The following is a 13,214-nucleotide window of genomic DNA, read 5'->3' as shown; positions in this document are numbered from 1 at the left end:
TCTTTATATTGAAATTCAATCAAGAGACAGAACTCAGTAAAACACAGAAATAAAAACCTACTTTCTGCTGACTGCATTATAACACCATCCAGCTCTTGTTCTAGTTTCTCATAGGTCACTAATCGCGCTTGAAGCTCCGAGTTTTGTGCCTGAAGTTCTGTGGTTTGTTTATCTGCTGATGACTGCAGTTTGTAAAATTCTTTTGTTAAAACCTGTTGAGAGAATAATGTAAAAAGTTACAATTAATTACAAATCTGCTTTTACATATTGACCTGTAAAGGTAAATCACTTGCGAAACTCAACTTTATCAATTTGATAATTAACATATTCACATAAAATTCCTCTGTATAATATTTAGCACAGCATTATAGGATTCTGCAAAGAAAGCTAATTACGCAATTATGTTAACACACCAAGGAATTTAACATAAACTAAAGAAGTTCTTCTGCCTGTGTATATGCGCAGTCAAGAACCACTCTGTAGTCAGGTAAAGAAGGCAATATTGATCAAAGGTAAGAGAAGATGGTAACAAAGAGCTAAGATAAGGAAAAGGTAATTACTGCAGTTAGAAATAGCTGGGATTATCTCAATCTTTCCAGCGCCAAGGACAGAATGAACTGATTCAAAATTCATTCATTTTAGAAGATGCAGTTCAATATGTGTGAACCCTTTATAATTTTGTAATGAGAATGAAAAATTGTCTTGATACAGGAAGTGGTTACCTGTCTGTACCAAAGTTACTGGCTCTCATAAAAGAAAGGGCAAACACTTGAAGCTTAATGATGTAACGGTGTGTAACAGATAACTGCAGAGAAGGCAAGTTGTTTGAGCTGATCTTCCTTAATGTGACTACTTTAACATTTAGAATACAGCTTGAATTATCAATCAGAAATTCTGCATCTAATCTATATTTTATACAACATTTTTATTTCCAGCTTGCTAACTTCATTGTTATGCAATTCTGCATTTATAACACAAAAATGATACCCAAGGATATGGTTGGCAAAAATTTCAAAAAAAATTGATTGAAGCTTTCAAAAATATCACAGCATGTAATATAGCACTTACTGAGGAGATTAGAGTTAAACTGCAGTTTGGACTGAATTTTACATTTCGACTTCAGAGTGAACTTACATCTTTTTAAAACAACCTTTACTGTAAAATTTAACATGCCTAGGGGCGAATGTGTCTTGAAATTTTATCAAGAGAAGAATCATACCATTCAGGAGTTCTTTCCATCTCTGTCCATCTTTGTAGTTTAAATGATTAAAATGTATTGTTCGGATTATTTGAATCCCACCAATGAAGTAAAACTTAAAAAAAAATCATAGAATAGAAAGAGGCACATTTTCCATCAAGTCTGTACTTGCATTTATCCTAACATAAATCCCTGCAGGAAAACACTGCAGTCAGCAAATTCTACTCTTTTCAAAGCAACTTAATTACAGCATTAAACTCAATTTTGGTGTTAAAATGCTAGGATTATACTAATTACATATGGCTTAAATATGATTGTACTTTCTCCATGAATCTAAGAGTCACGTTACCTGCTAAAATCAAAATGAGATGAGACTAAACAGATAGCCTTAAATGGTCTATGTTGAGTTAGTGATGCAAGACAGCTTTAAGAGTAGTCCATCCAGGAGCATTCTCTCATTGAAATATAAATGGAGCAGTAAGGCCATGCGAACACAGTTTCTGAGAAAAGTGCTGTTTTGTTTGTTTTTTCACGGACACATAAATTATACTAAGTTAGTCTATCATGTATCAAGAATTAAAGAGAAGTCACTCTGATAGAGGTCACAAAAGTTGGGCAAGGTGATCAAATGGAGATATTTCATTGGGATCCATATGCTATAGAAGATATAGATTTGGACGATCATTTGAATGAGTTGAAGAAGAAAGATTTGCATATATATTGGGGTTCCCATGGCCACCAGATGTCTCAAAGCTCCTTTTCAGCTAATGAAGTACTGTTGTACTTTTAATGATGCGCTTTTTGATGAGTAGTCACTGTTGTAACATAGGATACATGACATACATGACAACCAATATTTGCTGTAAGATGATTATTCATCATCAATGGATTCCAAACTTGTACAACATGGTTTTCAATTATTCTCTCTGCCTTCATTATTAGGACAAATACTTTTGAAAAACTATTATAGTGCTATCTAAATAGTTCTTTTCATATTTTAAGTACAAATTCTGTTAATTTTAGAAATAAAGCAGATTTTGAAGACCAGATATTCCAATTGTTTCTCAAAAGCACTTGTACTCATTAGCTGCATCCCAAACCTTCATCAATAGTACATTCTAATAAACATATTTCATTGCAGTAGTCAAGGTAACAGTCTAATTCCCAAGACCATGCTTCTTTTAAAGGGTGGAATAATGTTGGTCACTTCCCAGACTTCTGGTGCCAGTGTTCCTAATGAGCTGAAATAATTTTTCTTTAAGAACTCTCAGACTCACTCAATCTGATTGCAATGTTCTATAATTATCAAGTGTACCATTTTTAATTGGCTGTTTCCAAAGGTTATTTTATCCCATGAACGCAAATCAGTCCTGCATTCTCTCTCTGAAAGCAAACTCTCACAAACTTGCTTTTAACCACAACTACAAACTCTCAACTGCCTATCCTTTGGCCTTTCATTTGCCACAATTTCTATAAAGTACTTGATCTGCTCAATAACATTCTCATCACCACTTTGTTGTCTTTCCCAATTAAATTTTCATTCCACCTAATCAGGTGTATTTATCAGTTGTTTCATGCCGTGTTGCACTCACAATTCCATGAAATTTGAACAGACCAAGTTTAATGCTCCATCAGATTTGGTTAAAACACATATTGTTATGGGATCTCAAATTTCCCTGCCAAAAATCACCTCATAGCGCTCCAATCAATATGGAGATGATCTCCACTCCTAATTATCTCCTTAAACACAATACCCTTCAGCCTCTACCTCCAATCACTACAGTGAACAGTTAATAGATTGCTTTATTAGCAATGGGAAAAGGTATTTTCTGAAAATGGACAGCCAGTCCCTGATTTAAGCTCAGAAATGTTTCAGGACATATTGTACAAGAACATTCAGGAAAGAGGCTTTACCACTTTTCCAGATTTTCCTTTTCTCCCTTCCTCTCCTGGAAGGCTGTAATTTATATTGAATGTTTATTTAAAGTCAGTGAAACAAGATGTTTTCCAGTGCTCTGTTGTAGCTTAGTGTGTACTGTCCTTCGTTGCATTGCTAAATTTACTTTTAGTTCAGTGGAATTTGACCGCACTGGTTCCAGGTCAAATCACTGGTGTGCATCAAATCCCATTGTATGAAGTAAATACTGTTAGGTGTGCATACAGTTTGAATACAAAATGAATAGAAAATTAAATGAAGACCAGTGGATCTAGTGACATTTTCACATTGAAAATTTTTCACCTTCAAGTGTGGATGGGACTTACTGCCAATCCAACTGCACACTGCACCCATGCCAAATTGTGAAAGCAACTACAAAGGGCATTGGCACGCACATATTCAGGATGATCACTGGGCTTCTGTCCTGTAAGATGACAGAGAGGCTAACAAGATGTGCAATTGCTCCATGGTGGGGATGACGGCTGACTGTTTTGGCAGGGAGTTACATTTTTTTCAAAAGTCAAAGGTGACAGTTTGTCTCTCACTTCTTTTGCAGCAGCAATAATTCCATTAGAAAAGACGTAGTATGCTCCACTGTCATGGTACCTCAGTAAATCTAACTGCTCCATGCAAATGTATTTGGATTTGAACACAGTAACAGTTGAACTGGCGGTAAAGGCAGTTCTGCCACTTCTAACAACTTCAGAACGGAGGAGCAACGTGTGCAAGGAATGTCCTACTTCCTCTGAAACCCTGGGATTTACACAATAGAGACAGGCACCCAGAAGTTGGTTCCAACACTGATTCTGGTCCATGAAACTCTGCTTGGCTTAGAACATAGAACATAGAACAGTACAGCACAGAACAGGCCCTTCAGCCCACAATGTTGTGCCGACCATTGATCCTCATGGATGCACCCTCAAATTTCTGTGACCATATGCATGTCCAGCAGTCTCTTAAATGTCCCCAATGACCTTGCTTCCACAACTGCTGCTGGCAACGCATTCCATGCTCTCACAACTCTCTGCGTAAAGAACCTGCCTCTGACATCCCCTCTATACTTTCCACCAACCAGCTTAAAACTATGACCCCTCGTGCTAGCCATTTCTGCCCTGGGAAATAGTCTCTGGCTATCGACTCTATCTATGCCTCTCATTATCTTGTATACCTCAATTAGGTCCCCTCTCCTCCTCCTTTTCTCCAATGAAAAGAGACCGAGCTCAGTCAACCTCTCTTCATAAGATAAGCCCTCCAGTCCAGGCAGCATCCTGGTAAACCTCCTCTGAACCCTCTCCAAAGCATCCACATCTTTCCTATAATAGGGCGCCCAGAACTGGACGCAGTATTCCAAGTGCGGTCTAACCAAAGTTTTATAGAGCTGCAACAAGATCTCACGACTCTTAAACTCAATCCCCCTGTTAATGAAAGCCAAAACACCATATGCTTTCTTAACAACCCTGTCCACTTGGGTGGCCATTTTAAGGGATCTATGTATCTGCACACCAAGATCCCTCTGTTCCTCCACGCTGCCAAGAATCCTATCCTTAATCCTGTACTCAGCTTTCAAATTCGACCTTCCAAAATGCATCACCTCGCATTTATCCAGGTTGAACTCCATCTGCCACCTCTCAGCCCATCTCTGCATCCTGTCAATGTCCCGCTGCAGCCTACAACAGCCCTCTACACTGTCAACGACACCTCCGACCTTTGTGTCGTCTGCAAACTTGCTGACCCATCCTTCAATTCCCTCGTCCAAGTCATTAATAAAAATTACAAACAGTAGAGGCCCAAGGACAGAGCCCTGTGGAACCCCACTCACCACTGACTTCCAGGCAGAATATTTTCCTTCTACTACCACTCGCTGTCTTCTGTTGGCCAGCCAATTCTGTATCCAAGCAGCTAAGTTCCCCTGTATCCCATTCCTCCTGACCTTCTGAATGAGCCTTCCATGGGGAACCTTATCAAATGCCTTACTGAAGTCCATATACACCACATCCACAGCTCGACCCTCATCAACCTTACTAGTCACATCCTCAAAAAACTCGATAAGGTTTGTAAGGCATGACCTACCCCTCACAAAGCCGTGTTGACTGTATTTGATCAAGCCATGCTCTTCCAGATGGTCATAAATCTTATCCCTCAGAATCCTTTCTAACACCTTGCAGACAACAGACGTGAGACTTACCGGTCTATAATTGCCGGGGATTTCCCTATTTCCTTTCTTGAAGAGAGGAATTACATTTGCCTCTCTCCAGTCCTCAGGTACGACTCCAGTGGAGAGCGAGGATGCAAAGATCTTCGCAAGTGGCGAAGCAATTGCATTTCTCGCTTCCCAAAGCAGCCGAGGACAAATCTGATCCGGGCCTGGCGACTTGTCAATCTTAATGTTTGACAAAATTTTCAGTACATCAGCTTCCTCTATCTCTATCCATTCCAGCATGCACACCTGCTCTTCAAAGGTTTCATTCACTACACAGGTCGTTTCTTTCGTAAAGACAGAAGCAAAAAACTCATTTAGGGCTTCCCCTACCTCCTCAGGCTCCACACACAAGTTCCCTATGCTATCCCTGATCGGCCCTACTCTTTCTTTGACCATGCTTGTACCATGCTCTCCATTTTAATGAAGGAATTTTAGGATCACAGTATCAATGAATGTAATGAATGCAGTAAAACAGTAAAATGGAAAATGCAAAATATGGATCAAATTACCATCGTGTATAATGATTCGTGCACAGTGACTTTTTTTTTAACCTGTTATGTGTACACTATTTGGTTGCCCTAAAATGCAAATAAAATATTTTACCTCAAGTTTCTTTTGGTACTTATCACATTCCACCTGGCATTGTTTGAGATTCTTGGCAGTTTCCTCTTGCACCAACTGAGATCGCTCTGCCTCAAATGTTTTTAGCTTTGTCTGATTCATGAGTTCAGATATGCGGCTGTCTGTGTTGACTTGCATTTGCCTAAACCTAGAAAGGAATGGCGAGGTAGGAAAATGTATTTAATGCCTCCTTTAGTAGATTTACGTAAAGTTATAATAATAGTGTCCATATAGTCATATAATACAGAAACAGACCCTGGAGTCCAACTCATCCATGCTGACAAATTTCCCAAATCAAACTAGTCCCAACTTCCCATGTTTGGCCCATATCCTTCTAAACCCTTCTTATTCATGGACCTGTGCAAATCTTTCAAATATTGGAACTGTCCTGCATCTACCACTTCCTTGGCTGTTCATTCCATATTGTGCACCGTACTGTGTTAAAAAACTGCCCCTCATGGCCCTTTTAAATCAGTCCCCTCTCGTACTGAGACTATACCATCTTGTGTTGAAATCCCCGACTGCAGGGAAAACACTTTTGATATTCGTCTCATCCATGCCCCTCATGATTTTACAAGCCTCAATTAGCTCACCCCTCAACCTGCTAAGCTCCAGGGGAAAAAATCCTAGCCTATCCAGCTTCTTGTTATAACTCAAACCCTCTAGTCCTAGTAACAACTTTGTAAGTCTTTTCTGTACCATTTCCAAGATTTCTAATGAACATACCATTCAAGTAGATTTATGAACATGTAAAACAGGAGCAGAACACATGTCTCAGAGATAATGGGAACTGCAGATGCTGGAGAATCCAAGATAATAAAGTGTGAAGCTGGATGAACACAGCAGGCCAAGCAGCATCTCAGGAGCACAAAAGCTGACGTTTCGGGCCTAGACCCTTCATCAGAGAGGGGGATGGGGTGAGGGTTCTGGAATAAATAGGGAGAGAGGCGGAGGCGGACCGAAGATGGAGAAAAGAAGATAGGTGGAGAGGAGAGTATAGGTGGGGAGGTAGGGAGGGGATAGGTCAGTCCAGGGAAGACGGACAGGTCAAGGAGGTGGGATGAGGTTAGTAGGTAGGAGATGGAGGTGCGGCTTGGGGTGGGAGGAAGGGATGGGTGAGAGGAAGAACAGGGTAGGGAGGCAGAGACAGGCTGGGCTGGTTTTGGGATGCAGTGGGGGGAGGGGACGAACTGGGCTGGTTTTGGGATGCGGTGGGGGAAAGGGGAGATTTTGAAGCTAGTGAAGTCCACATTGATACCATTGGGCTGCAGGGTTCCCAAGTGGAATATGAGTTGCTGTTCTTGCAATCTTCGGAGCAGAGGTTCACCTGCATATCTGCCAATGTGGTATACTGTATCCACTGTCCCCGGTGTGGCTTCCTCTACATTGGGGAAACCAAGCGGAGGCTTGGGGGCCGCTTTGCAGAACACCTCCACTGGGTTCGAAACAAACAACTGCACCTCCCAGTCGCCAACCATTTCAACTCCCCCTCCCGTTCTTTAGATGGCATGTCCATCATGGGCCTCCTGCAGTGCCACAATGCCACCCAAAGGTTGCAGGAACAGCAACTCATATTCCGCTTGGGAACCCTGAAGCCCAATGGTATCAATGTGGACTTCACCAGCTTCAAAATCTCCCCTACCCCCACTGCATCCCAAAACCAGCCCAGCCTGTCTCTGCCTCCCTAACCTGTTCTTCCTCTCACCCATCCCTTCCTCCCATCTCAAGCCGCACCTCCATTTCCTATCTACTAACCTCATCCCGCCTCCTTGACCTGTCCGTCTTCCCTGAACTGACCTATCCCCTCCCTACCTCCCCACCTATACTCTCCTCTCCACCTATCATCTTATCTCTCCATCTTCGGTCCGCCTCCCCCTCTCTCCCTATTTATTCCAGAACCCTCACCACATCCCCCTCTCTGATGAAGGGTGTAGGTCCGAAACGTCGGCTTTTGTGCTCCTGAGATGCTGCTTGGCCTGCTGTGTTCATCCAGCTTCACACTTTATCCAGAACACGTCTGAGTAGTTTGAAATACCCATCAAAATTCTGCCACTGCATCTTGAATAATCAATCCATTAACCTAGTATGCCAGTTCAGTTGAGCTGGGTTAGATTTCACACCTGCTTAATTGCCCTTATTTAGTTCTAACATTCTATCCTTCATACAAATCTTCTTCCTTTCAAATGAATATCGTGATTTCTCCCAAGTGGGGCCAATGGTCCAGATACAGTAGGAACTGCAGATGCTGGAGAATCTGAGATAACAAAATGCAAAGCTGGATGAACACACCGGGCCAAGCAGCAGAGAAGCAGGAAAGCTGACATTTCGGGCCTAGACCCTTCTTCAAAAATGGGGGAGGAGAAGGGAGTTCGGAAATAAATAGGAAGGGCAGGGGGGAGGCAGAAAGAAGATGGATAGAGGAGAGGAGACAGACAAGTCAAAGAGGCGAGGATGCAGCTAGTAAAGGTGAGTGTAGGAGGGGAGATGGAGAGGGAATAGGACGGTCCAGGGAGGACGGACAGGTCGGGGGTGGGGCGCGCGTGGGGAGGATAGTAGCTAGGAGATGGGGGTGGGGCTTGAGGTCAGAGGAAGGGATAGATGGGAAGGAACAACAGGTTAGGGAGGCGGGGACAAGCTGGGCTGGTTTTGGGATGAGGTAGCGGGGAGGGGAGATTTTGAAGCTTGTGAAATCCACATTGATACCATTGGGCTGCAGGGATTCCAAGCGAAATATGAGGTGCTGTTCCTGCGGCCTTCGGGTGGCATCATTGTGGCACTACAGGAGGCCCAGGAATGGACATGTCATTTGAGGAATGGGAGGGTGAGTTGCAATGATTCGTACTGCGAGGTGCAGTTGTTTAGTGCGAATCAAGCATAGGTGATCCACAAGGTGGTCCTCAAGCCTCCGCCTGGTTTCACTGATGTAGAGGAGGCCACAATGGGAACAGTGGATACAGTATACCACATTAGCAGATGCGCAGATGACCATCTGCTTGATGTGGAAAGTCTTCTTGGGGCCTGGGATGGGGGTGAGGTGTAGCACTTCCTGTGATTGCAGGGTAAAGTGCCAGGTGTGGTAGGGCCAGAGGGGATTGTGGAGCTGACAAGGGAATCATGGAGATAGTGGTCCCTCCGGAAAGCAGATGGGGCGGGGGGGGGGGGGGGGGGGGGGGGGGGGGGAGAAATGTCTTTGGTGGTGGGGTTGGATTGCAGATGGCAGAAGTGTTGGAGAATAATGCGCTGGATCCGGAGGTTGGTGGGATGGTACTCGAGGACAAGGGGGATTCTGCTTTGGTTGTTATTGCGGAGAAGGGGTGTGAGGGATGAGTTGCGGGAAATGCAGGAGACACATTCGAGGGCGTGCTCGGCCACTGACGGGGGAGGTGGGGGGTGGGGGGGAATGTTGCAGTCCTTGAAAAATGAGGATATCTGAGATGTTTGGGAGTGGAATGCCTCATCTTGGAAGCCGATGTGGTTGAGGTGAAGGAATTGGGAATAGGGATCATTTTTGCAGGAAGGTGGGTGGGAGGAGGTGTATTCTCGGTAGCAGTGGGAGTTGGTGGGCTTGAAATGGATATTGGTTTCCAGGTGGTTGCCAGAGATGGAAACAGAGAAGTCCAGGACGGGGCAAGAGGTATCAGAGATGGTTCAGGTGAACTTAAGGTTGGGGTGGAAGGTGTTGGTGAAGTGGATGAACTGTTTGAGTTCCTCATGGGAGCACGAGGCAGCGCCAATACAGTCATCAATGTAATGGTGGAAGAGATGGGATTTTGGGCCAGTGTGGCTACGGAAGAGGGATTGTTCCATGTAACCCACAAAGAGGCAGGCATAGCTTGGAGCCAAGTGGGTAACCATGGCCACCCACTTTGTCTGTTGGAAGTGGGAAGAATTGAAAGAGAAGTTGTTGAGGGTGAGGACGCAGTTGGCTAAGTGGATGATGTTGTCAGTGGAGGCAGTCTGGTCGGGCCTGCGGGATAGGAAGAAGCAGAGGGCCTTTAGGCCATCTGCATGGGGACCAGCTTGTCTCCGCCTCCCTAACCTGTCCTTCCTCCCCCCATTCCCTCCTCCCACCTCAAACACCACCCCCATCTACCTCCTAAGCCTCATCCAGCCCCCTTGACCTGTCTGTCCTCCCTGGACTGACCTATCCCCTCCCTAACTCCCCACCTACACTCACCTTTACTGGCTCCATCCATGCCTCTTTGACTTGTCTGTCTCCTCTCTACCTATCTTCTCCTCTATCCATCTTCTATTCACCTCCCAGTCTCTCCCTATTTATTTCAGAACTCCCTTCTCCTCCTCCCATTTTTGAAGAAGGGTCTGGGCCCGAAACATCCGCTTTCCTGCTCCTCTAATGCTGCTTGGCTTGCAGTGTTCATCCAGCTCTGCACCTTGTTATCTCTGGGGCCATTGGTCAAAAGGTGTATGTTATGACAGTAAATAAGATACGCATTAACAGTGTCCTGGATCAATTTAGTTCTTTTCCCTTAAATGAGCTGGTCTAAGGCTTAATACATAGTATCCTCCTATAGGTGTGAAAAAAAGAAAAGAATCTGGCAGGACCCTGCAGCAGATTGTGGCCCACACGCAGGAGAGATGATAAAACTGTATTCAACTTAGAGCAGCTATTACCCTCCCCATTACCACTCTGTGCGCCATCCCTGTCAAATTACACCCCTGCCCAGTGGAGAGAACCCAGATGTTCCCGTGCAGTGTCCAACCATCAACAAGCCATGATTTGCTCTCAGTAGGTCCTGCCCTCCTTCAGAGTGGTAGTGGTGGTAGTAGTGGTGGTGGGGGGGAGGGGGGGGGGGGGGAGAGAGAGAGCGGGGAAGGTGTTGTGGAAGAGACAGGAGCTCTCTCAAAACCCAACCACAACCAAGAATGCTAATCAGCAGGAAGGCCAAGGCCACACAGCCAGCCAAGAAGCCAAGTCCCACCAAGCAACTGCCTGAATGGAGCCTGCAGACGAAGGCAGCTGCCAGTCAAAATGAAATTATGGATCTCAAAAAGATGCTGCCAGGAACATGCAAAGGCCCTGGCATACAGATCAGAGACCAGTGGGCAAAGGATCCCTATCGCAAACCCAGGCAGCTTAAGGGAATCAATACCTTACATTAAGTCACAATTTTCAGGATCACAACCCCACTAAGTGTGGACACTTCACAGGAAGTGCACCATCCATATGTGCACCATCCTGTGTGAAAAAAATGTCCTTCATGACCCTTTTAAATCTTTTCCCCTCTCACATTAAAACTATACCATCATGTTGAACTCCCCTACTGTAGGGAAAACACCTTTGAAATTCATCTTATCCGTATCCCTCACGATTTTACAAAAGTCAGTTAAGCTCACCCCTCAATCTTCCAAGCTCCAGGGGAAAAATCCTAGCCTATCCAGATTCTTGTTATAACTCAAACCCTCTAGTCCTAGTAACAATCTTGTAAGTTTTTTCTGTACCATTTCCAAGGTTTCTAATGAACATACCATTCAAGTAGATTTACGAACATGTAAAACAGGAGCAGAACCAGATAAGTGATCATTTTAGTCAAACTAATGATTTCAACATGCTCTGTGCATCTACCAACAATACAGAGTTGTAGAATCTTTTCTACTAATTATCTTATCTGTCCTGAGTTTTGAAAAGGTCAGAGTACATGCAGCAATACATAGGAATACACCAGTTTCCACAAAGACATAGAACTGTTCTCACAATTTGAATGTAAATATGTTAAGAGTCCGACAATATTTTATATACTACAAGACATAATTTCATTTTTCCCAATCAATATTCATCAGCAGCCCTGGTAATATCTTACATATAGCTAGTGTAGATTAATATTTGCTACCTTAGCAATTGGAAACATTTACAAAATCGATTTATTTCATTTTTCTCATTGTTAAGGTGACTTTTACTTTGTAATAGAGTGGGAAACATACTACTCGATAGGATATCTTTCATTTTACTCTATTAACCTTGGTCACAAACATGTTTGTTATTCTGCAACAATGCTATTCATCCCACGCTTTAATGTAACACATATGAACAGCCAAGATTTCGGAATTATGCGTCTGTAATGAAAGGATTCTATGGCAGTTAGCACCAATGGCGAGGCACTGCTGAGTCCTTGTCTGTCGACATAGTAAAGGAATCCCAAAAACGCTGCTCCCCTTTTTTGTCCTGACCTGAACAAAATGCTGTTTGAATAATTTCTTAAATCATTTTACATCTCAGCTGTAACACAGCATCTGTCATTGTTGGCACAGAAACTTCGGATTGTATGAATGTGAGCAATTTTTTTTTAAACTTGTTTAAAAACTCTAGGTATGCTCAACAACTGTACCAAGGATTTTCAGGCATTCAAAGCATGTATCTACTGCATTGCAGCACATCTCCAAACACTGGGAGCAAAGGGGACACGTAGTGTTTCATTTGTAAAATTCATACAAAGTAGAAAACATCAAATAGCTATATATATATAAAAGCATGCAGTTCAAGAAAAATTGTGGAAATGTGTAAAATAAATGCAATGCAAATGTATGAATGCACATATATTTTAACATTTGTTAAACTGTTGACTGCACAAACTGCCTTCTGTGCCTAAGTATGGCGTGGCAAATAACTCTCATCATTAAAATTGCTAACATACATCAGCTTCTTTTATTAAAGCTATTCTACAGCAAGCAACTTGGTGAAATAAAGAAAATAATGATCTAATACAGCCACTATAAAACCAGACTCTTTTGGCAACTGCTCTCACGATCCACAAGAAATACAGCACAACTTATTTCAAATAATAAAAATAGAACTTCAAGCAATGAATTAAAATTTGATTTACAAAAATTCTGTGGTAGACTGTCTTCATACTAACCATTTACCATTACATTGTTGGCATTTTCACAGGTTATAACTGTATCTGCTGAACCAGTTCAATCAAAACATTGCTACATCAAACAACACATGATGCATCATGTAGTAACATAGGATTTGAGAGGACGAATAGATACTTTAACCCTTTGAACCTGCTTCACAATTCAGTAAGCTCCTGGCTGATGTCAATGAAGTCTCAACTTCACTGCCCTGCTTGCCTGCTAACACTCTTGTTCATCAAAAAAAAATCGACGTAACTCAGACTTCCACAAGTTCAATTATCTAACTTTCATGCATTCTTGGAAAGGAGCATCCAGCAGATCCAGCTCCCCAACCCTATCCCCTTAAACGTGTTTCCCCCATGGCTAATCCACCTAGCCTGCACATC

General features: G+C 43.0%; 1 protein-coding gene across 2 annotated transcripts in view; it reads right to left on the bottom strand.

Moving 5' to 3' along the window:
* pibf1 (progesterone immunomodulatory binding factor 1) overlaps positions 1-13,214 on the bottom strand; it is a 117,815-nt gene that overhangs the window by 47,612 nt on the left and 56,989 nt on the right. For both annotated transcript variants that reach the window (XM_059646488.1, XM_059646489.1), the window contains exons 11-12: positions 5,938-6,103; positions 62-212 (exon numbers count right to left, since the gene is read on the bottom strand). In XM_059646488.1, the coding sequence (XP_059502471.1) occupies positions 62-212; positions 5,938-6,103 (317 nt within the window). The remainder of the gene's footprint in view (positions 1-61; positions 213-5,937; positions 6,104-13,214) is intronic.

Source organism: Stegostoma tigrinum, chromosome 6 (genome assembly GCF_030684315.1).
Source record: "Stegostoma tigrinum isolate sSteTig4 chromosome 6, sSteTig4.hap1, whole genome shotgun sequence".
Lineage (NCBI taxonomy): Eukaryota > Metazoa > Chordata > Chondrichthyes > Orectolobiformes > Stegostomatidae > Stegostoma > Stegostoma tigrinum.
Note: the sequence above shows the minus strand (reverse complement) of the source record. Positions and strands in the feature narration are given on the sequence as shown.